This window comes from Lontra canadensis, unplaced genomic scaffold (genome assembly GCF_010015895.1).
Source record: "Lontra canadensis isolate GAN:19392208 unplaced genomic scaffold, GSC_riverotter_1.0 scaffold31, whole genome shotgun sequence".
Taxonomy (NCBI): Eukaryota; Metazoa; Chordata; class Mammalia; order Carnivora; family Mustelidae; genus Lontra; species Lontra canadensis.
In genome coordinates this window covers 5,309,129-5,333,209 of record NW_022631025.1, presented here as the reverse complement: position 1 = coordinate 5,333,209, position 24,081 = coordinate 5,309,129, and the positions used below count along the sequence as shown (strand labels likewise).

The window sequence follows — 24,081 nt, the reverse complement described above, 5'->3', positions numbered from 1 at the left end:
GATGGTGAGGCCTTCAGATTTGATAAGCTCATGCATATCCCACTAAATGGGAGTTTGAACAAAATGCCACATTTTTGGCAGTCTTTGTGCTATTAGCATGGTAATTAAAAGGAAAAAAGTTTCCCTATATTTTTGTCTTCTGTCCCACCCCATGAAAAAGCCATTGACTTGTTAACCAGGTCAAAATGGAAATGAATCACATTTAATATAATTACCTGCCCTTTCTCTTTTCCTTTTTTTTTTTTTAATCACTTTAGCTTTCTGAATGTGTATATATGTTCTTTTTTAAATTGAGATGTAATCCCCATAACCTAAAATTTAAAAACAATTCCATGGCTTTTCATATATTCACTGTGCTGTGCAACCATCACCACAAACTAATTTCAGAGCATTTCCTTTTTCAAAAAATTTTCATTTATTTTTTTAAAGATTTATTTATGTGTTTGAGAGTGAGAGAGCACAAGATTGGGGGCAGAGGGAGAAGGAGAAGCAGACTCCCCACTGAGCAGGGAGCCCGATTCGGGGCTCAATCCCAGGACTGTGTGATCATGACCTGAGCTGAAGGCAGCTGCTTAACTGACTGAGCCACCAGGTGCCCCAGTTTCAGGTCATTTCCAGTCACACCCCCCAAAAGAAACCCCACACCTATCCCTCACCCCCATCCTGGGGCTACGACTAAGCTGGCCTGCTCTGTGGATTTGCCTGTTCTGGACATTTCATATAAATGGAATCCTATAACTATAATATGTGGCCTTTTTGTCTGCCTTCATTCACCGAGCATCAAGTTTTCAAGGCGTATCCACGCTCTGCTGCATGTCTGTGCCTTGTTCCTTTCCACGGCTGAATTGTGTTCCGTTATATGGATATACCACAGTTTCTCTACCCAATAACAAGTGGATAGAAATTTATTATTTTCACTTTGGGTACAAGGTTTCATATGAAGGCATGTTTTAAATTTACTTGAGTATATGCTTCAGAACAGAATTATTGGGTCACGGGGTAACTGCATTTGACTGCTCGAGGAGCTGGAGTTTTCCAAGGGGTCACACTGTTTGAACAGGTCCACCAGCAACACAGGAGCACTCCAGTTTCTCCACATCTTCACCAGCCCATCCTTTTCGGTTTTATTTGTTTGCTCTTTGAAGAGCCACCCTGATGATTGTGAGTGATGCCTCATGGTGATTTCCGCTTCACATTTGCGTGATGACAAATGATACTGAACATCCTTCTGTGTGATTATCACTCGTCTGTGTATCTTCTTTGGAGAAACGTTTCTTCAGTTCCTTTGCCCAGCTTTTAATGGTTGAGTTGTAAGAGTTGGTGTATATATTCTGGTTACTAGATCCTTATCAGATATATGATTTGTATATCTACCTTTCCTGAGTCGGTTGCAAAGCAAAACTTTTAGAGATTTGTATTTTTCTGCCATTGTGGTTTTTACCAGACCCTACCTCATATTTAATTATTGGTGTCTGGAAGGTCACCAGAACTTACATTCAAAAGTGTGGTTTGGGGTGAAAAGGAAACATTCTGTGGGCCCAGGGTTTTGATAGTGAGGTCATGCATGAGTCTTGGAGAAAGCCATGGTCCCCATCTCCTTCCGTGGTAGAAGCCGTGAGGGCTAAGGTACGTGTGGTGGCAGAAGCTTGAAGGTTTATGGCATTTTTATCCACGGTGGGATGGAAACTGTGTTTTTGCTTCAAAGTTAGGTTTTTGTCTTTTGCTCTTAGAAGAAAGTTCTGGGGCAAGTGAGCTGCCCCTGCCCTCCGTCCCCATCATTCCAGAGCATTTCTTCTGGTCAAAATGAGTTTGCCTGTTCGAGGCAGCTTGGTTGGAAGCTTCATGATGGCTGGGGGAGGACCCGTTCTTTCTCATCTGGGCTTCACTGGGACTTGATCACTGCACACCTTATAGAAGCCGTTATCACCCCAGAACTGAGGCAGAATGGTGGGGGGGGGGGCAGGTGAAGAAGGTGGCTCTGAGTGACAGACTATGAGTGAGCGAGGACAGCTGTGTCCTTGGGGTCTCTGTGAAGGGAGCAGCTCCACTTGCTCGCACACTGACTGTGCCCATTCCTCACTGTGCTGGGGCTTGGGGCTGGCCGCAGCTCTTTCTACTGTCACGAGGTGGGTTCACCGTGATGGGCAAGGTCTTGGGGTGCCCCTGCCAGCCTCATTTATCTCTTTGCTAACTCAAAACATGATCCCACGGACTGAATCTGCCTTTTAACAAAATCCCCAGGTGGGGTGTCTGGGTGGCTCCATTGATTAAGGAGTCCAGCTCTCGATCTCAGCTCAGGTCTTGATCTCAGGGTCGTGAGTTCAAACCCCACGTTGGGCTCCATGCTGAGTGAGGAGCCTACTTTAAAAATAACCATAACAACAACCAAATAACCCCAAATCCCCAGGTGAATGATATGCACGTCAAATTTGGGAAGCCTGTGTTCGTGTTGGTCTCCCTGTCGCTGCGCACTTCACACAGTTTTTCTTCTTTCTTCTCATGGCTTCCACGGGCTTAGCCTGATGTGATGTTGGTGCTGTCCCAGTGCTGGCTGCAGGCTCTCTTCATCACTGAAGGGTGGAAACCAACTGTCATTTCCCAGAGGTGCTCTTGGGCTTAGAAACAATTCCATAGAAATCCAGAAATAATATCTATTTGTGTTCAGCCTTGGGTCTTCTCAGCCTTCTCCACCTCCCTGTCTTCCCAGGGAGGGAAGGCTGCCTCTGTGATGGGCCCTCATTAGACAGGGAGCCCCTTGAGGGAAGGGGTCTTAGACCGTCCATTTTTATATCTTTATTCCTCCCCACGGCACCTAACATCTCTTGGACAAATAAATATCTGCAGAATTTAATTATGAATGAAAATTATTCCTGAAGACATCAAAAAAGAATTAAAAATGCTTTTTCTTGGGCACCTGGGTGGCCCAGTAGGGTAAACCTCTGCCTTTGGTTCTGGTCATGATCTCAGGGTCCTGGGATCAAGCCCCGCATCGGGCTCTCTACTCAGCAGGGAGCCTGCTTCCCCCTCCGCCCTCCTGTCTGCCTACTTGTGATCTCTGCCTGTCAAATAAATAAATAAAATCCTTTTTTAAAAATGCTTTTTTTTCTGGTGCCAAGATCCTGAGAGTTTCGTTTCAGGGACATCAAGTGGTGTGAAGATGAACAATCATTATTTACAGCTGGAGGGTCTTGTGGGTGCTTTGTGTCTCATTGCTTTAACCCTGAAATCTTTTTCACTTATAGGGTAAAATGAAATATTTTTCTACCAAAATAAATAAAGTAGACCAAGGGAATCGGTTTGTCGATTTATCACAATGCAAATATTTTACATGAATTTCTTCCCCAAATCTCTCTGACTACACTGCTTTTGAGCTCAGTGACCATGACTCACCTGTGAGAGCCTAATTATGTCAAGGATCTCACAAGAAAACCTGTGAAGAGAATAGAGCCTATAGTAATAGCCCACATTGCTTGAGTACTTACTATGGGAGACAGCTACTGTTTACTCTGACCGTTTCATATATAATCTCATTTTTAAATCTACGAGTGGTCTCTGAGATTGATATTTTATTATGCCTGTTGTTACCCATGAGAAAATGGAGGCCCAGGCAGCAAGATAAATGTTTTGCCCAAGAGTACACAGCTAATAAAGTGGTGAGGCCAGTGTTTGAACACAGATCATCAGACTCCAGAGCTTACCTCCCAAAGAGCTGGTGAATTAGTTTCTTCCCTCAAGATGTCCCACATGATTTAATAGGCTACATTTCATCACGTAGATGAAAGGCCTCTTGAGTATGCATTACTCTCATCTCTATTTCCCTACTGGGCAAAGGACTGCGGGAATTGGGTGGCCTGTAAATGACTCTTGGCTTAATTGATCCCACGAGGTTTCATGGGAGTCCTTGGAACAGCAATGGATGTTTTACTATAGCAAGATCTTTCCTGTATATGTGGAACTCTCAACTTTAATCTTCGCAGTCTCCCTTATCCATCTTAAAGAGGACATCTTGGAAAGAAAGGGAGTAAGCGATTGGAGATGTTGTAACATCTGGTAGTGTGATGGTTGGGTTCCTGTGGATTGGTCCCTTCCATCTCAGACACGGAAAGATAGCACCTCTCTCCAAATAGCCAAACCCAGACCCAAAATAAAGCCCAGACCAAAATAAAAGAAAATCCTGGGGCACCTGGCTGGCTCATTTGGTTACAGAGGCGACTCTTTTTTTTTTTTTTTTTTTAATTTTATTTGAGAGAGAAAAAGAGCACAGGCAAAGGGAGGAGCAGGCTCCGCCCTGAGCAAGGAGCCCAGTGCAGGACTCGATCCCAAGACCCTAGGATTATGACCTTAGCTGAAGGCAGATGCTTAGCCGACGGAGCCACCTAGGTGCCCCACACATGTGACTCTTGATCTTGGGGTTTTGAGTTCAAGCCTCATATTGGGTGTAGAGATTACCTACAAATAAAGTCTAAAAAGGAAGGGAGGGAGGAAGGAATGTAGGTCCTTATGTGCCAGAAATAAAAAGGGAACTCAAAATCAGAAGTATAGGGGCGCCTGGGTGGCTCAGTGGGTTAGGGCCTCTGCCTTCAGCTTAGGTCACGATCCTAGGGTCCTGGGATCGCCCCGCATCGGGCTCTCTGCTCAGCAGGGAGCCTACTTTCCACCGCCCCCTCTCCCTCGCCTGCCTCTCTGCCTACTTGTGATCTCTGTCAAATAAATCAATTAAATGTTTTTTTTTTAAATCAGAAGTGTAAAAAGAAAAAAACTGTGATGCTAAGGTCTAGACCCAATTATAGGCCTTAATGATAGGAGACAGAGGTTTTACTGCCCATATGGGGAAGAAACGTGAGTTTGGACTGTGTGAGTGAAGAAGCTAGAATCAGACCTCTGTATAAAGTGTGGACTCTCAAAATTTGGCCCTTTCCGTGAAAAGAATACCAGAAGAATTCTACCCAGTGACTCAGGAAAACCTCAAAGTGTGCCATCTGCCCATGGCTGCAAGTAACAGGTTAGAGGGGCTCCTATGAAAAATTAAAATGGGGGGACTTAACTGGGTATGTGATCTAAATTTACACCACCACAGAATGCTGACTCCTACCATACAGAATAAGCTGAGGGTTGCTGGAGGGGAGGTGGATGGGGTAGGCTGGATGGGGATAGCGTTAAGGAGGACACTTGTTGTGATGACCATAGGGTGTTATATGTATGATGATTCACTAAATTCTACTACCCTCTATATTAACTAACTTGAATTTAAATAAAAACTTGTCGCAGTGGGGGGAAGAACCTGGCTGGCTCATTTGGTTACACATGCGACTGTAACCACATTAGTTTTTCCACTGAAAAACTAATAGGAAGACAGTCCTGGTGACCTTGAAATTCCTAAATCCCGAAGAGAAACGGGTTTCCTACTCTCTCAGAGTAGGAAACCAAAAGAGAAATCTGCAGTCACAAATTACAAACCACACAAGGAAATGGCAAAAGTTAACATAAATGCTACAAGCAAAAGAATGCATATTCCAAAAATTGGAGATGATACCACAATCCGTAAGAACATGAAGGGTGTTTAAAATTAGTAAAGAGTGGGGCGCCTGGGTGGTGCAGTTGGTTAAGCATCGGACTTTTGGTTTCAGCTCAGGTTATGATCTCAGGGTCGTTCAATCAAGCCCCGTGTCTCTGCTCGGTGTGGGGTCGGCTTGATATCCTCTCTCCCTCTGCCCGCCCCCACACGTAGGCACTCTCTGTCTCTAAAATAAATAAATCTTTTAGAAAAGTGATTAAAGAAAGACCGATGAATAGAAACTAGGAAATAGAAGGATCCTCTGGAAAGTAGACAGTAACTTCCAGAGATGAAACTTAGAGACGATGGAACGGAAAAACTCAGGGAATGGATGAAATACCCAATAAGAGCAACTGAAGGAACGATGGGTCACCTGATGCAGGTTTGAGAAAATCAGTGAGGATGCATCACAGAGATAAGAAGAGGGAATATTACAAGCCCCCAAGTCCTTGTGTATCTGGATACTTACAAGCCTAGGTTTAGAGAATTTACAGTTCGAAGAAGAAATCACCATAGCAATTGGAAATTGCAGTTAGAACTAAAAAACAGTGAAAATACTATGTCATAACCTGGGGAACACAAACACAGAATTTGGAAGGAAATGTATACCCTTACATGCCTATGTGGAAGCAGACTGGTGCGCTAAACAGTCAGCTCCCAAAGTTAGAGAAAGAAAAGGGCAAACCTAGAAAAAAAATAGAGGGAACATTTGATCATTCAATCAAGCAGAACTGAGTGATACAGAAAGCAAAAACAAAGCAGGGAGTGTGGAACAGCACTTAGACTGGATCTACCCGTATTAACATGAATAAGCCTCGTGACTTTCGTAACATGCACAACACATCGTGAAAAAATATCAGAAGGAAAAAGCAGGTTACAAAAGACTGTATCCAGACTGGTATTGTGCAAGTCACGTTTTCAAGCACATACAAATCACATGATACATTTTTTCCTGGTTTTTACATATTAACATATAATATGTTACTTGCTTCAGGCGTACAGGTCTGTGAATCATCAGGTTTACACACTTCACGGCACTCACCATAGCACATCTCCTCCCCAATGTCCGTAACCCCACCACCTTCTCCCTCCCTGTTACCCCCAGCAACCCTCAGTTTGTTTCCTGAGATTAAGAGTCTCTTATGGTTTGTCTCCCTCCCTTGTCCCATCTTGTTTCGTTTTTCCCTCCCTACCCACCACAACCCGCCACTCTGCCTCTCAAATTCTCATATCATGGAGATCATATGATAATTGTCTTTTTCTGACTGACTTATTTCGCTCAGCATAATACCCTCCAGTTCCATACATGTCATTGCAAATGGCAAGATTCCATTTCTTTTGATGGCTGCATGGTATTTCATTGTATATATATATACCACATCTTCTTTATCCATTCATCTGTTGATGGACATCTAGGTTCTTTCCATAGTTTGGCTATTGTGGACATTGCTGCTATAAACATTCGGGTGCATGTGCCCCTTTGGATCACTACATTTGTATCTTTAGGGTAAATACCAGTAGGGTAGCTCTATTTTCAACTTTTTGAGGAACCTCCGTACTGTTTTCCAGAGTGGTTGCACCAGCTTGCGTTCCCACCAACAGTGTAGGAGGGTTCCCCTTTCTCCACATCCTCACCAGCATCTGTCGTTTCCTGACTTGTTAATTTTAGCCATTCTGACTGGTGTGAGGTGGTATCTCACTGTGATTTTGATTTGTATTTCCCTGATGTCGAGTGACGTGGAGCACTTTTTCATGTGTCTGTTGGCCATCTGGATGTCTTCTTTGTAGAAATGTCTGTTCATGTCCTCTGCCCATTTCGTGATTGTATTATTTGTTCTTTGGGTGTTGAGTTTGATGAGTTCTTTATAGATTTTGGATACTAGCCCTTTATCTGATGTCGTTTGTGAATATCTTCTCCCATTCTGTGACTTGTCTTTTGGTTTTGTTGACTGTTTCCTTTGCTGTGCAAAAGGTTTTAATCTTGATGAAGTCCCAGTAGTTCATTTTTGCCCTTGCTTCCCTTGCCTTTGGCGATGTTTCTAGGAAGAAGTTGCTGTGGCTGAGGTCAAAGAGATTGCTGCCTGTGTTCTCCTCAAGGATTTTAATGGATTCCTGTCTTACATTTAGGTCTTTCATCCATTTTGAATCTATTTTTGTGTATGGTGTAAGGAAATGGTCCAGTGTCATTTTCCTGCATGCAGCTGTTCAATTTTCCCAACACCATTTGTTGAAGAGACTGTCTTTTTTTCATTGGACATTCTTTCCTGCTTTGTGAAAGATTAGTTGACCATAGAGTTGAGGGTCCATTTCTGGGCTCTCTATTCTGTTCCCTTGATCTCCGTGTCTGTTTTTGTACCAGTACCATACTGTCTTGATGATGACAGCTTTGAAATAGAGCTTGAAGTCTGGAATTGTGATGCTGCCAACTTTGGTTTTCTTTTTCAACATTCCTCTGGCTATTTGGGGTCTTTTCTGGTTCCATATAAATTTTAGGATTATTTGTCCATTTCTTTGAAAAAATTGATGGTATTTTGATAGGGAGTGCATTAAATGTGTAGATTGCTTTAGGTGACATGATACATTTTAATGGCTAGGGACATATACAGAAACCTGTTAGATGATCATCAAAACAACTTCTTTCCCAAGCCAGACTGAATTCTTAATTGTAGGTAGCAGAAAAAGAGAGAGTGATTTCAGTGTCATCAGTCATCAATATAGACAAAACAGTGTAGACAACCAGGGGACAGATCCATCCATGAAGAAAAATATTTATTATTGCAGTAATAACAAAACTGTTTTCTTTTTTCAACTCCTCCCCCTAAGGTCCTCTAACATTCAATACAGGACTTGGCATATAGTTGAATTTTAATGAACATGCACTTGTTTTTGGTTTTTCTTGACTCTAGATACTACAAAGAATGCATTTAAGTTACTTTCTTCCCTTGAGCCTGAAAATGCACAATAAACTCAAGCCTTTGTATCAGATTTTATGCTTGCCCCATTTGGTTGTGAGGAAAAGTCTGTAATATTCAAAAAATTGTCAAGGATTGAAATGTTTAACAGTAGGGTGGTGGTCAAGAAACATGTCCATCCAAAGTAGTGTTATTAGTGTCTTAAAAAAGATGAAGATGCATAGCATGAGGAAATGCCTAGAATATAATGTTAAATGAGAAGTACCAAAACCCAAACAAAACCCTTACAATATTCACAGATGAACTTTGAAAACATAGAAAGTGAATGAATCCAGTCACACAGGACCCAGTATCAGTCAGGATTTTCCAGAGAAACAGAATCTTATGCGTAAATCTACGTGAGATTTATCTTAAGGAATTGGCTCACACAATTGTGGGTTCTGTTAAGTCCAAAGTCTGTAGGGCAGGCAGGCAACTCGGGTAGGGCGTTGGAGCTGGCGTCTTGAGGCAGAATTCCTTCTTCTACATGAAACCTTGGTTTTTGCTCCTCAGGCCTTCAGCTGATGGGATGAGACCACTGAGATGCTCAAGGGTCCTCTCCTTTAGTTAAAGTGAACTAATCGGAGACATTAGTCAAATCTACAGAATACCCTCCCTCGCACCTGGATCCGTGTGTTATTGACTAACTGGTACTGTAGCCTAGCCAAGTTGACCCAGAAGACTAACTGATCATCACAGCCTCATGTTATAAGACTTTGTTTATATGAGGGGCGCCTGGGTGGCTCAGTGGGTTAAAGCCTCTGCCTTCGGCTCAGGTTATGATCTCAGAGTCCTGGGATCGAGCCCCACATCGGGCTCTCCACTCAGCAGGCAGCCTGCTTCCTCCTCTCTCTCTGCCTGCCTCTCTGCCTACTTGTACTCTCTGTCTGTCAAATAAATAAATAAAATCTTAAAAAAAAAAAAAGACTTTGTTTATATGAAATGTCCAGAATTGACAGATCAAAAGAAAGCAAATTCGTGGTTGCCAGAGCCTGGGCCAAAGGAGGGTTGGGGAGTGGCTGCTAATGAGTATGGGTTTTTTCATTGGTGATGGAAATACTCTGGAATTAGGTAGTGGTGATGGTCGCACAACATTGGGAAGGTACTCAAAACCGCTGAGTTGTGCATTTTAAAAATGATAAATTTTATTTGAATTTTATCTCCATGAAAAACTGCCCCCAAGCCCTATAATTATACAGCCATTAAAAATTTACAAGAGGGGGTGCCTGGGTGGCTCAGCGGTTAAGTGTCTGCCTTCAGCTTAGGTCGTGATCCCAGGATCCTGGGATCGAGCCCTGCATCAGGCTCCCTGCTCCGCGAGAAGCCTGCTTCTCCCTCTCCCACTCCCCCTGCATGTGTTCCCTCTCTCTCTGTCGCTCTGTCAAATAAAATCTTAAGAAAAAAATTATAAGAGATAACTGTGGACTCCGGGAAACACACTGAGGGTTACAGAAAGGGAGGTGAGTGCGGGGATGGCATAACTGGGGGATGGGCATTAAGGAGGACATGTGATGTGATGAGCACTGGGTGTTATGCACAACTAATGAATCACCGAACATTATATCAAAAACTGATAATATACTATATGTTGGATAATTGAATTAAAAATACAAGAGATAATATACAAGAGATAATTCTTTTGAAATGCTTAGCACAGACTCTGACATAAAGTAGGTACTCGATAATTGTTAACCACTATGTTATTTTTTTTTCAATTTTTTTATTTAAATCGTGATTAATTGCAATAGTATATGAAAAAAGTGAAAACAATTTCTCTTCGCATATATTTGAGTTGGTGAACTTGGGAGTGAATTTTTGAGCTTGTTATTTCCGGTAGAACTGTGATAATATTGCTTGTGCCGTAAGTACATTTTTTAAGGGTTTAAAAATAAAGCTTTACAGAGGCATCTGTTTGGAGCCAAAGTGCATGTAAAAAGCTCTCAATGGTGGGAGAGCACGAGAGATGGGAACAGATCTGTTTCAGGGGAAGGACAGGCTAGAATCTATGCAGTGTACACACATAGTCATTTGTTAATAACTATTCATTCTATGCTTTTTATTTTCTGCTTATCAATGTTCATCTTAGTTGAGCTCCCAAAGGGCAAGAAGGCATATTGCTAATTCTCCTAATATAGTACCCAGCAAGATGGCATGATTAGATCACTAGTTCTGGGGTAATTAAAAATATTTTTTCCTTTGACAATAGTTCTTATTCAATCAAGCCAAAATCAGTCTGTGTACCGGAGAACCATTCTGGGGTTTTGATCAAAAAACAAAAAACACAGATTTTAATCTCTTTCCTGAAAATACCCTAAAACAGGAACAGTGCTGTTTTTATAAATCTGCTTTCTCAAATGCAATTCAGCTACCATCCCCAGATTAATTTTTATAGCTATAAAAAAACATGTACATAAGAACAAAGGCTGGATAGATCCTGAAAAGTGGAGGGGCGGGGAGGATAGGTTGGTATAAATTATTTTACATGACTTTTTCTTTCATTTGGATTTCTAGAATTCTCTCTCTCTTTTTAAGATTTTTATTTTTAAGTAATCTCTGCACCTATTGTGGGGCTCACAACCGCGAGATCAAGAGTCACACGCACCATTGACTGAGCAAGCTAGGCGCCACTCTAGAATTATTTCTTGAACAATAATTTTTTATGAGCTTAGAGTAAAAAAAAAAATTCACCCATTTCTTCCACGATAGGGCTATTGGACTGGCAGTTGTTTGAGACAACATGGTCTTGAAGAAATCTCCAGCCCAGGTCTTAATTGTTTTCCTCCCTAGTGTCTTCCTTCCCTGTTTCACTGATGCACTTAACCATGAAAAGTGGGAAAGGCCCAGCCAGCTCTCTAGGAGCCAATGAACTGATCCTATGAGCCCATTTCATTTTGTTTTTCTAAGATTTTATTTATTTATTTGAGAGAGAGAGAGCACACGCAGGGGCAATGGCAGAGGGGGGAGCAGGCTCCCCACTGAGCAGGGAGTCCAATGCAGGACTCGATCCCAGGACCCTGATAATGACCTGAGCCAAAGGAAGACGCTTACCCGACTGAGCCACGCAGGCGCCCGCTACAGGAGCCCATTTTAAAGCTGGGGACATCAAGGCTCAGAGATTATCACAGCATCTTGGCGTTAGAATGGACCTTGAGGGTATCTCATCCAAGCCTTTTGCCCTATACCTTCAATCCCACCACTCGATGATGGGAGAGGTTAAAATTACAGCCCAAGTTTACAAACCTTGTGAATGGCAGAGCCAGAACTCAAGCCGGTGGTTCTAACACAGAGCTTTTCCCAAGCTGCCTTTGTACCAGCTTGGGCTCTTCTTGCCTGCATGAGAGAAAGCCACCCAAGAGTGAATTGCGGATAACTGATGGGGCTACAGAGATCTACATAGCAATTCTGCCTTCGGGCTTCCTCGTTGGCCCTGCTGAAGACCTCCGGAGAGCTACTCCATTCAGAAAGGTTCTTCCCTTTCCCTAGTTCTGGGAGTGATCCTGCCAGGGGGGTCTGACCTGTGTACCTCCAGGCAGGCTTGTGTTCCCAGCAGCTTTTGACTTTGAACACCACTCCATGCTCTTAAATCCAGTCCAAGATCTGGCCCTAGAAAAGGGTAGAGAAGGATTGTGTGCTCAGGGAAATCCCGACTTCATCATGGGACCTGGAAAATCTTCCATTGATTTTTCTTAGCAGGCATCCAATTTTTCCAAACCCAGGATAAAACCCACATATTTACAATGTGTAACTCCTGGCCAAAGTTCTTCACCAGCCACTTCTTAACCCTTGAGGGTTCCGGGATGACATCTCTGGCCCGGGGTCAGCCTTTCAACTGCCTTTCCAGCTCTTGGCGTTTATATTTTTCTCCTTTTCAGTAGACAAAAAGGAAGGAAGGAAGGAAGGAAGGAAGGAAGGAAGGAAGGAAGGAAGGAAGGATAGGAGGGAGGGATGAAAAGGAAAAAGGAAAGGGGAAAAGAAGAAATTACAATTTGTGATACTCAACCTCAAGAACACGCTTGATAGAAGGTTTTCATTAGGGGTGCCTGCGTGGCTCAGTGGGTTAAAGCCTCTGCCTTCTGCTCAGGTCATGATCCCAGGGTCCTGGAATCGAGCCCCACATCGGGCTCTCTGCTCAGTGGCGAGCCTGCTTCCCCTTCTCTCTCTGCCTGCCTCTCTGCCTACTTGTGATTTCTCTCTCTGTCAAATAAATAAAGAAATTTAAAAAAAAAAAAAAAGAAGGTTTTCATTACTAAATAGAGTAACCTGTTCATGGCACTGTCACTTCTGAAAGCGTTGAAAATGCTCCTTGTGGTGACTCTTTTATCTCTCCCATAAAAACCCATTATCTGGATCAGGGCTGAAAAACAGCAAGTACGCTTCTTTGTAATTTCCCGGCATTTATTTGGGGTGGAGATGATTAGAGGCACAGCTAATTGCTAGTAATATAAACCCTAAAATTGGAGCCCCTCGGGGGTTTTTATGCTACTCAACAGAGTGCTTTTGTGGTGGGTTTTTGAGCACAGACACATCTCCTTTCTTTTTGCACACAGAGCTTTCTTTGACATACAAGCCAAAAATTTACTTGAGGCAACCTAGGGAGTATAAGAGAGAATGTCTGTTTGTTTGGTTTTTCAAAACACTGAACACTACCGAGTATCCTTACAGCATAAAGTAGGTATGTTCCATATAGGACAGCTGAACATAGGCATTTGTTAAGTAGGAAGTGAGCACAACGTGCTTTTTAAATTCACTTAAAATATTTTGAATCCTTGGCGTTCTGAACCACTCTGGAATCTCTAACCCTAGGTTTTGAAATATGAACCAGGCAGGATTGATACTGAGCTTTTTTTTTTTTCTTTTTTTGGTCTTAGCTACAATTTGAGAAATGTTTATGTATATGTCTGTTCCGATAATTAAAAATGGCTGATCAGACATACATTTAGAAATGCATACCTAAAATAAAGAGATCAAGACAACGATGGAACAGGTAGGAAAATAAAATTAAGCCAAGGATAAGGTCACTATGCAGATACACGAGATTCCTTTATTTGGCCCTACTAAGAGGCATTGGAAGTGTACCTGAATTTAAATGAAAACTCTAGTATTGATTATAATTCACACGTCTCTTTGTTGCCCTAGAGTTCGTAACTATGCCTGAGCCACTGTAAATTTTCACGGACTGATTGAATCTGTAAAGGAGCAGACCCAGTAAGGTCCTCCTTGAGTCTTTCTGCTGTAGCTGTTTTATCTCTCATTAGCCTGTCATCCTCAGACACTGATGAAGGAAAAAAGATGTGCAAGTCATCCCAGCCCATCTTATGTCTCGGTTTAAAAAACATGGGGGTGTGGTGGGGCTCCTGGCTGGCTCATTTGAAAGAGCATGTGACTTGATCTCGGGGTTGTAAGTTTGAGCCCCAGGTAGGGTGGAGAGATTGGTTAAAAGAAATAAATAATTAAAAAAAAAAAACAGAAGTAAGAAATATAAAAGGGGGGCACCTGGGTGGCCCAGTCGATTAAGCATCTGACTCTCGGTTTCAGCTCAGGTAGTGGTCTCAGGGTCGTGAGGTTGAGCCCCACATGGGGCTCCATGCTTAGCGCACAGCCTGCTTGAGATTCTCTCTCTCCCCCTCTCCCTGCTCATGCTCTCTCTCTCTCTCTAATTAAATAAATAAAATCTTTAAAAATATAAAAGGGCGGTGTTGCAAAGGGTCAATGTGTGGGGATCAGAAGGAGTAAGGCAGTTAGATGTTGGGACTATTTGGAAGAGGATAAGTAAGAAAAGTTTGTGATTTGTAGTTATCAAAACCAGCCCCAGAAAGAATTCCTGTAGATGTCTTGTGCAGGCAAGCTTTCAAAACTTGAACAACATGGGTTTAACCTGTGCGAATCCATGCACACGGGGATATTTTTTTCAATAAATGCGGTCAGGCATTGTAAATGTCTTTTCCTTGTGACTTTCTTAATAACATTTTCTTTTCTCTAGTTTAGTTTATTGTAAGATTCCAGCTCACAGTACGTATAACATACAAAATGCACGTTGATTGACTGTTTATGTTCTGGGTAAGGCTCTCCGTGAACAGCAGGCTCTTAGTAGTTTTGTTTTTGTGGAGACAGAAGTTATATGCGGATTCTGACTGTGTGGGGATTGGTGCCCCGAGCCCCAGCATTGTTGAGGGGTCCACTGTGTAACATTTCTTGATTTCGAACACTTCCCTACAGCCCCAATCTCCAAGGCACTCAGGTTCAGTAACTTCATCAAAAGCCTCTTGATCAGGCCAATTTGGACACGTCATCGTCTAGAAATAGCCAACACGGAATGGAGAGCATTAGACCTACCGTCGTTCAACAACATGTAAATATATCAAACCAAAGGAACCTTATGTTGCTATTAAAATCACAAAAGGTGCATAAACAGAGAGTATCATGGAAAGAGTATTTATGAGAAAATGAGAAAATTAAACACTGATATGTAAACTATAGAATGTGAAACACCTGGGGCGCCTGGCTGGCTGGTGAGTTGGAAGAATGTATGAGTCTTGATCTCAGGGTGGTGAGTTCGAGCCCAAGTTGGGGGTAGAAATTACTTTAAAAAAATAAAAATAAAATGTAAGATGCCTAAGGTAGACAAAGACTAAGGGAAGTGTGTAAAAACAAAGTAGTTATATTGGGTTGACAAAGATGATGTATTTCTTTTCCTTCTCATAGTGTTTTTTGATGTTTTGTCATTATAAGTAATATAACTGGAGGAGAAAAGAAATAAAAACCAAAACTTTCATGTGAAGAATATTTTTACAAACCCACTGAATAATGTGTACTTTGTGTTCATTAAAATGTGATTTGTTTTTTGAGTCTAACATTTACAGAATTGTGGAAGAGAACCTAAATTGTTTTTCTTGCCAGTAAAATGTGGTTGGGGGTTGAGGGGATATTTTTCCATAGAGATGTATACAGAAGAACTCAATGCTGGTTTTCTTTTCTTCTTTCTAATCTTTGTCTTTCTTAGGGATCACCATAGGAGTCTTGGTTCGAGAATACGGCAAGCTCTCTAGTCTGGAGAAATTCTACTTCGCTTTTCCTGGGGAAATCCTAATGAGGATGCTGAAGCTCATCATTTTGCCATTAATTATATCCAGCATGATTACAGGTACCTTAAGAAAACTGATGGTTCTCTGTGATTATTTAAGGAGCTGTCTGTTAAGTTGTTCTTTTCTAATTATGGGAAATATTGAAAAGCATTTGAGCATCACACGCACACACACATACTCCTTACTTGGAAAGTGTATATTTGCTTGAGTGGAAATATTTTATTACTCACAGGGTGGCATGGCTCTGCCTAGGGCCCTGTCCTTCATTGCTCGAATCTTCATTTGGCCATCAATGTGGTGTCTTGGGGGGGAAGATGCCATTTTCAAGCATATTATAAATAAAATTCTACCCAGGGCACAGGACATTAAAAAAAAAAAAAAAACAAACCTGCCTACATATTTGGTCACTGAAATGTCAGCCAGTGTCCCCAGGCGAAATGTGGGTGTCAGTTTTGATGTTATTTTGAGTAGTTCACTCATCTGTTTCCCAACTGCCACCATGCCCCGCCCCAACCTCTATGAGCCTGCCCTCTTGAGTCTCTCTGCCTTCCTCACTCCTCCTCCACAGCTCCATATGCCTGCCCTGAAAACTTACAGCCCCACGCTGTGGGAAACGTTTAAGGATGGGTTTACACCATATTTTGAAAGCCTAGTATTTTAAAATCCGAACTTGTGACCCAGTTGGGTTTGGAAATGCTTATTCCCTTCATGGTCACTGTGTTGCAGGGTCCCTTTAAAAAGCAAGCTTCCCTCTGGAGGTAGAAATTAATTTGGCTTACAAAAATGTCATTGGTCTGGATGTGGCAAGCTTCGCAGTGCATTCTGTAGTTTCTTGTGCTTATCTTAATTCTGCCACTAAGTAAAATGTGGCCTGATGGGTCGCTAGTGTGGTCAGGTTAAAAATCAAGGTTTTCCATAATCATGCAATTAGGATTCTTGGCATGTCCTCTTCTAGAATCCACCCCCCCCCCCCGCCCAAAACCCTGCTACCACTAGAAAGACTTGGGGCTGATATATGTAGAGTTCTGGACGTTGGCTCAGGAAAGGGAGGGTGGGTGTCAGGATCTGCTGTACTCAGCAGCCGAGTTGCTTGAAAAGCTGTAGATTTGGCTGTTGAACTTCCCAAGTGCCAAACTCCAGTCAGACTAGAATCCCCTGAGAGCTTTGTCCTTAAATGGTCTTGGTCTTCTTGGCTTATTACAAGCCTGAAAAGAACATTTCATTATTTTTATGTATATATTTAATATGCTTTGAAACACCTGGTCTCTGTTAGACCCTGCAACCTGGGGGCCAAATCAGTAGGCCAGTGGTTTAGACCATGGACGATTTATCTGTTCAACTTTAAATTAGCAGAAGCGTTTAAAATTTGGAAGATTTCATGTAAGCACCCAGATTTCCAGGTTCCTCTGAAAAGAATTGAGATCAGGAAACACTGGACCCGTGTCCCTCCAAGGACCAACCAAGATGGCTATTCTGTTTAGTTGAAGCAAATACATTGGAGGATCCCAAGGCCCCTACCTCTCCCTAGCCTCTGATACCCCGTCCACTGCATTCGTTTACATTTTCTCCTGGCCCCATAGCTGTTGGCTTTATAATCCCAGAGCATTTTCTCCACATCAAGATTCTAAATCTTTTCTTAGGCTCCTTTGAGAACATGATGAAAGCTTTGGACTTTCTCCCAAGAAAAATGTTCACGGTTGTATGTACAATACCATATTTTGCATGCAGTTGTACAAGGTACATAAATCACTTCACCAATACCATTTAAAACTGGGGCCTATGGCAGGGGGCACCTGGGTGTCTCAGTTGGTTGAGCTCCAATTCTTGCTTTTGGCTCAGGTTATGATCTCGGGGTCGTGGGATTGAGCCCCACAGCAGACTCCATGCCGCTGAGTATGGAGCCTGCTTGGGAGTCTCTCTCCACCCCTCCCCTGCTCGCTCACACTTTCTCCCTCTTAAAGATAAAAAAATAGATAAAATAAACAAATAAATAAAACTTGGGCCTATGGAAGAATGTATGGAAAGTTGATCCAAATTAGGCAGCAAATTCAAAACTTGTGCATTTAACCAGGTTTTAGAAGAAAAGGTAAAAATGCATGTACGAATACACTCGTATAATATCAGATGTTGAAATATGTACCACTCTTGGCAGCCAGTAACTGGTGGTGTTTTTGCAGTCTGGGTGTTTTGTGTGCTAGTTCAGCCTTGCAGATAATCTAGGAGAATAATTGGCAACCATCAGCACTCTGCTCACATAGCACAGCTGCCTTCTAGAGCGGTAGCACAGGTCTGGACATTTCTACATTTTTTTCTTTAGCAAAACCCCCAGCAGGGAAATAGGAGTAAGAGAGAGACCGAAACCGCTACCCAAAGGGACGTGAATAAAACAGTCTGGGAACAGTGATGCCATGTTCCTGATTTAAATTTGTCAGTTTAAAGGGGAAACATAATATTACTAGTGTTGGCAAGGGTGTGGGAAAGCAGGCTCATCCATACCTTGTCGATTATTAACTGGAACAAACTTTTGGGGGTGCAGCTTGGAACATATCCTGATCTCTCCCCACTTGGTAATTGGACTTCTCAGAATTTCTTGTAAATAGTCAGAGATCTGTTCAAAGGTTTAGGTATAAGAATGTTCATGGTAGCATATTTTTTATAATGGTGGTGAATTATAAGCAATCTAAATGTACGTTTTACCCCCAAGTTATGATTCTCTGCAACCGTTAGAAACCTTGTTTTGGAAACACTTAATGACATGTGGTTATGTCCTCACACGGTATAAATAAGGAAGATAAAAATAAATTATACAACAGGATGCTGTGTACAATCCGAAATTTATTAAAATTTATGTGCATTTTTAAATGTTGGGACACACACCAAACAGTTAATGATGGTTAGATCAGGGTAGTAAGGAAACATGACTCATTGTGCTTTCTTTACATTTTCAAGGCAAACACGTGTGTGTTATTTTTGTTTGGTTGGTTTTGTATTTTCTTTCTCTCTTCCTCCCTCTCTCTCTTTCTCCCTGTCTCCCTCTTTCTTTCTTTTTTAAGAAAAAAAAAAGGGGGGCGGTGCCTGGGTGACTCAGTGGGTTAAGCATCTGCCTTTGGCTCAGGTCATGATCTTGGGGTCCTGGGATCGAGTCCCCACATTGGGCTCCTTGCCTAGTGGGGAGTCTGCTTCTCCCTCTGTCTCTTCCCGTGCTCATGCTCTCGCTCGCTCGCTCTCTGTCTCTCTCTCTCTCACATGCTCCCTCTTCTTCTCAAATAAAAAAGAAAGAAAGAAAAAAGAATGGGATGGGTTCTGCTCTGTGCTCCTCCTGCTGAGCCTCTGGCAGGGTCCTGCTCCCCTCCTCCCCGGCTGTGTTCCCAGGCTCCTGCAGCTCCTCACCACCTTTTCCCTGGTGCCCCATCCACCCCCAACCCTGCAGGGGTCCTCAGCCTCCCTCCCCCACCCAGCAGGGAGCCAGCAGGGGAGAGCACAGGACTCCTATGGAAATATGAAAGAAGAGCCCTTTTTACATCCAAATACCTTTATAAACCCAGCAGATCAATAACTTATTTTATACACTTACTAGGACAAAGGAAGATGGATGTTGGAAGATGGGGAGAGTGAAACGAATGCCCTTAGCATACACAAATTAGAAATAGAAATAAAAATTGAGACCTGCGACTAGTAAACTGTGGTTCTGCATAAAGGAAACTCTCTTGACGAATTAACAAAGGGGGAAAAAAACCCTCTGCCATCAAAGCCTCAGCTGACATAAAAATACATAATTTATAGCTATTTTTTTTTTAAACAGAAGGAGGCTTCTTCATGTGACAAAGAGGGTAAGATGTCACATTAATCGGGGAAATTTGAATATAGGCTGGGTGTTAGATGGTATCAAGAAATTGTTGATAAATTTTCTTAGTGGGGGTGATGGCAGTTAGTTACATAAGAAAATGTCCTTTTTGATGTGTATGGAATTATGTAGGGATAAGATGACAGAATGTCTACAATTTAGTTAAGGTAAAAGAGAAGGCAGAGTAGACAAAATCTCAAGACATTTTCAGAGACAGGCAGTGTAGGCACTAACAGAATCCTTCCCGTAATTTACATCCTGAGGGACACACCTGTGATGATCAGACTGTTAACATTTAGGTTTCTAAGCTGTATTTGTAGCAGACCACCAGGAGAGTAGCAAGGGAAGTGGTGTATGCAGGTGCCCCAGGACTGTGGCTCTGGAAAATCCTGGTCCAGGTCTCACCAACCACTGAGTTTAAATTCAGAGAACGTTTTCCTTGATGCACAAATGATGATGACTTGAGCCTCCGAGGACCAGCGTGGGAAAGGCAATGGCCTCTCAACAGTCGCTTCCAGAGGTTCCTTGAGCATCTTTCCAAGATGGCGCCCCAGCTGTGCTCAGGCAGAGTTCCCCATCTCTTCCACTCCAGCCTCTCTGCCCCCACCACCGGGGCCAGAAGTGCTCTGCCAGGCACAGCGGCACCCTTGCCCCGGTGTCTCCTGTACCTGCCCCTCTGACCCTGAGGACCTACCCTTGTGCCCCTCTAGCCTAAAACAGGAATGAGAACATAATTCTTCATAGCATAGCTGAGCCCAGGCTGTTCCTTGGAACAAAGCTTTATGAAAGGTTGGGGAGTGAAAGTAGGGGAAACACCGGTAGTTACACCAGGTGCTCCCCAGTGAAGGTCTTCTGAGAGTTCCAGGGCCTTAAGAGGGCTGCCCCTTTGCTTAGCTGCCAGCCTAGTCCTTCCTCCACATGACGATGTTCCAGATATTGCCATGCCCCCAGCCTCACCCCTTGACACTAGGTTTTGAAAAGGACAGATTTCACCATCACACAGTGATAGTGAGTGTCCTGGTCCAGGGGAAACCTCTCCCTGGGAGGACCACCATCGAGCAATATCCACTTTGGAGGAAACCTTCCTCATGGCTGCAGAGGGATGGTCTGCCTTGGGGACCCCATCAGGAGACTCACACTGGAATGCATGCCATTAGTGCCTGCCGGGTGGGGGCACAGCCGCCCAACTCGCAAGAATAGGGAGTCTGTCCAGGCTGGGCTGTGCTGAGTCTGGGCCAACTCTTGTGCACGGTTCCTCCCGGGAGCAAGATGCTTATTCCTGCCCATTCCTATGTCGCTTCACGCTGGATTTCTACACACGCTGACCCCTCAAGAAACCACAGCAGTGTGCAGCAGTCCACTCCAAATCCAGACCAAGCCAAGGAAACTCCCTCCTTTTCCCCCCCGCCCAAGACCCTGAGTCCCAGGGTGCTAGTACTGCTTTCATCTCCTAAACAAATCACATAACAAACATAAGACCTTGGTAGGAAACACTTGCATTCTGTTTACTGAGGACCTTCCTATTTTGGGAAGAGCACTGGCTGGGTACTGGATTGACATTTGTGTCAAGGATAAATGTAAGACTCCACCTTCAAAGATTTAAAAAAAAAATTGCTTCAAATTTTAAATTATTGTCACTTCATCATCTACATCAGGATTTCCAAATTTAGGGGGCTTGATCTCAACTCTAAGGCCAGAGGTTTTCCACTGCTTCTTAACCAAGAAAATAAATTAAGTCTTAGAGAGGCTTAGGCAGTTGGTCTTTTAGCAAGCAGGGGTTTGCAAACGTTCTTTGTAAAGGAACAGATAGTGAGTGTTTTAAGTTTTTCAAGCCAGACAGTCTCTGTCCAGCTTCCCCACTGGCTGTCACCGGAAAGCAGTCGTAAGCAAAGTGTAAGGGATGGGCGTAGCTGTTTGCCAATAAAGTTTGTGTTTGCGATGACGGGAGGCCAGCCAGTAGCTGGTCAAGATGGCAGACAAGAGGGGCACCTGAGTGGCTCAGTAGGTTAAGGTCATGATCTTGGGATGCTGGGGTCAAGCCCCGCGTCGGGCTCTCTGCTCAGCAGGAGCCTGCTTCCCCCCCCATCCCCTGCCTACCTCTCTGCCTACTTGTGATCTCTCTCTCTCAAATAAAGAAATAAAATCTTTTTTTAAAAAGATTTTATTTCTTTATTTGAGAGAGAGAGATCACAAGTAGGCAGAGAGGCAGACAGAGAGAGGGGGGAGGAAGCAGGCTCCCAGCGGAGCAGAGAGCCCCGACGCGGGGCTCGATCCCAGGACCCCAAGATCATGACTTGAGCCGAAGGCAGAGGCCTTAACCCACTGAGCCACCGAGGCGCCCCAAGAAATAAAATCTTTTTTAAAAAATGACAGACAAGACTAGTTTGAACTCTCAAGATACAGGTTAGTTGAGGTGGAATTATGTGGCAAAAATAAACCAACACAGCAAACAGCTACTACTCGTATCAAGCAATGAGTATAAATGCCTCAAAGAGACACTGAGGAAGGGAGAAGTCAGTCAAGGTTGTTGGAGGTGCCTGTTTTCTCAGGAAGCGATGACGCATTTGGGTCGTGTAGGCTAGGGAAGGCATTTTTTTTTTAAGCTATGTATTCATTTACTCCTCAGCCACTGGGTACTTGGGTACTACCCTGTGTCCTCCAGTGGAAAGAATGGTGCCGTGTGCCCCCTGAACCAGGGTTCGGTAGAATTCAACATTTCTTATCCCCAGTTGTGTGAAAACAGACAAAGAGAAAGCCCCCTGATGAGGTGCCTGCCACCCACCTGTTCGCGGAGCCCAGGAGTCCACGAGTTCCCTCGTGGGCAAGAAGGTAGAAGGGTGGGAGACACAGGTATCACTTGGTTGTACCTCTCGCCCGAGGGAGCTAAGAGCATTTGAGGTCACCTTTAGCTGGTGGCGGCACAGGTGGCGTTGGGGGAGTATGTGTGCTTTTCTGGAAACATTGGTAGGTTTTTTGTAGTTTTATCTCTAGAAAAACTGTCATTCCCGGGTGGCCTGTAACCTTAAAACTCCATGTTGGGGAAGGCAGGGTCGTAGCCTGAAACCGCGAGACCAAGACGGGAACTCTTGCCTCATATGCAACATCTGTAACCACTGGGCTCTGCCTGAATTGAAGGCCTGTTTTTTAACTTTCCCCAGCCTCAATGGAGAACTGAGAAAATAAGATGAACTAAGCAGCTTTGCACTCATGAATTAAACATCTCCCTAAGATCATCGGGAAATTCGCGTTGAGTTAGGACACAGCTCTTGAAACCAGAGGACTTACTATATTAATTTGATGTCTACGATGCCTTTTCTGCAAAGAGGAAAGGGGCACCTAGTGTATAAAGAGTGGAGATCCCACGATGAACGTGCCACTTACCACAGCGAGCAAATGAGAAGTGGCAAGAGAGAAACGGGCCCTGCTTCAGCCTCTTTCTGAGACAGTGAAGCCCCGAGAATCAGCCAGGGACAAGCTTTAGTCTCTGCCGACGCCATGACTCCACTGGCTCACAGCTCCGTTCGACTGTAAATTAGCCTGATTTTGTTTCTTTTTAAAAAAAAAGAGTGAAAAACTATGCAGGGACTGTGATACACTTTCTATGTGTTGAATGCATGGACCTGGGATACCACTCATTCATTCACTCACTCATTTACTCATTCATTCACTCATTCATTCACTTATTCATTCACTCATTCATTCATTCCATCTTCAACATCCCAGGCTCTGTGCTAGGCACACATGACAAAGATGAGTCCTGTTCTAGCAAGAAAGATGCGGTGTGATAAGTGCCTTGTGTGAATGAGGATGGTGGAGTGGACGCTGGGATGGAGTTTTCAAGAAAAGATCAGAATCCATCCGATGAAGGGAGCAGGGACTCCAGGCAGGAGAAAACAACAGACGGCACGGCATCCCTCAAAGAGGACAGTGAGACTTCCGAGTGGAACTCTGGAGACATGGGGAAGAGGAGTGGGGATGGGAGGGTACACATGTGCCTTCATCAGGTGTCTGTCTAGGCATGGGGAAGCAAGTGACAGTGGTGACCGCCACCCAGGCTGTTCTCTGCAAAGCAACACCCTGAATGGGAAGTATTGTTTTGTTTTTATTCATATTTAAATTTTAATTCAATTAATTAACATATAATGTAGTATTGGTTTCAGAGGTACAGGTCTGTGATTTGTCAGTATTATACAATTCCCAGAGCTCATTCCATCACCCTGCCCTCCTTAATGCCCACCACCCAGTTATCCCCTCCCCCCAGCAACCCTCAGTTTGTTTCCTATGATTAAGAGTCTCTTATGGTTTGTCTCCCTCTCTGGTTTCATCTTGTTTTATTTTTTTCCTCTCTTCCCCTATGATCCTCTGTTTTGTTTCTTAAATTCCACATATCAGTGAGACCACAGGTAGGGAAAAAAAAAAGAAAAAAAGAAAAATTCAACGACACTTGTTAAAGGTGGTAAGGCAGACGTCATCCCAGACCATCGTGACAGGTGTGAGGACCGACCGCTGTGATGGGATTCTGCAGTGGGGAAGGGGAAAGAGATGGGGCTCAACTCTGAATACAGCATCAGCAAGCGAGAACTGATCTTCAGGGAGCAGGAGAGGAGGGATCAGTGGATGGAAAATCACTGAGAGAAACCATCAGAGGAA

The 24,081-nt window shown here is 43.5% G+C and overlaps 1 protein-coding gene across 1 annotated transcript in view; it reads left to right on the top strand.

Annotated features, from left to right (window-relative positions):
- Positions 1-24,081, top strand: part of SLC1A1 (solute carrier family 1 member 1) — a 74,212-nt gene that overhangs the window by 25,031 nt on the left and 25,100 nt on the right. Inside the window, exon 2 of the mRNA XM_032866525.1 lies at positions 15,506-15,646. Within this exon, the coding sequence (XP_032722416.1) occupies positions 15,506-15,646 (141 nt within the window). The remainder of the gene's footprint in view (positions 1-15,505; positions 15,647-24,081) is intronic.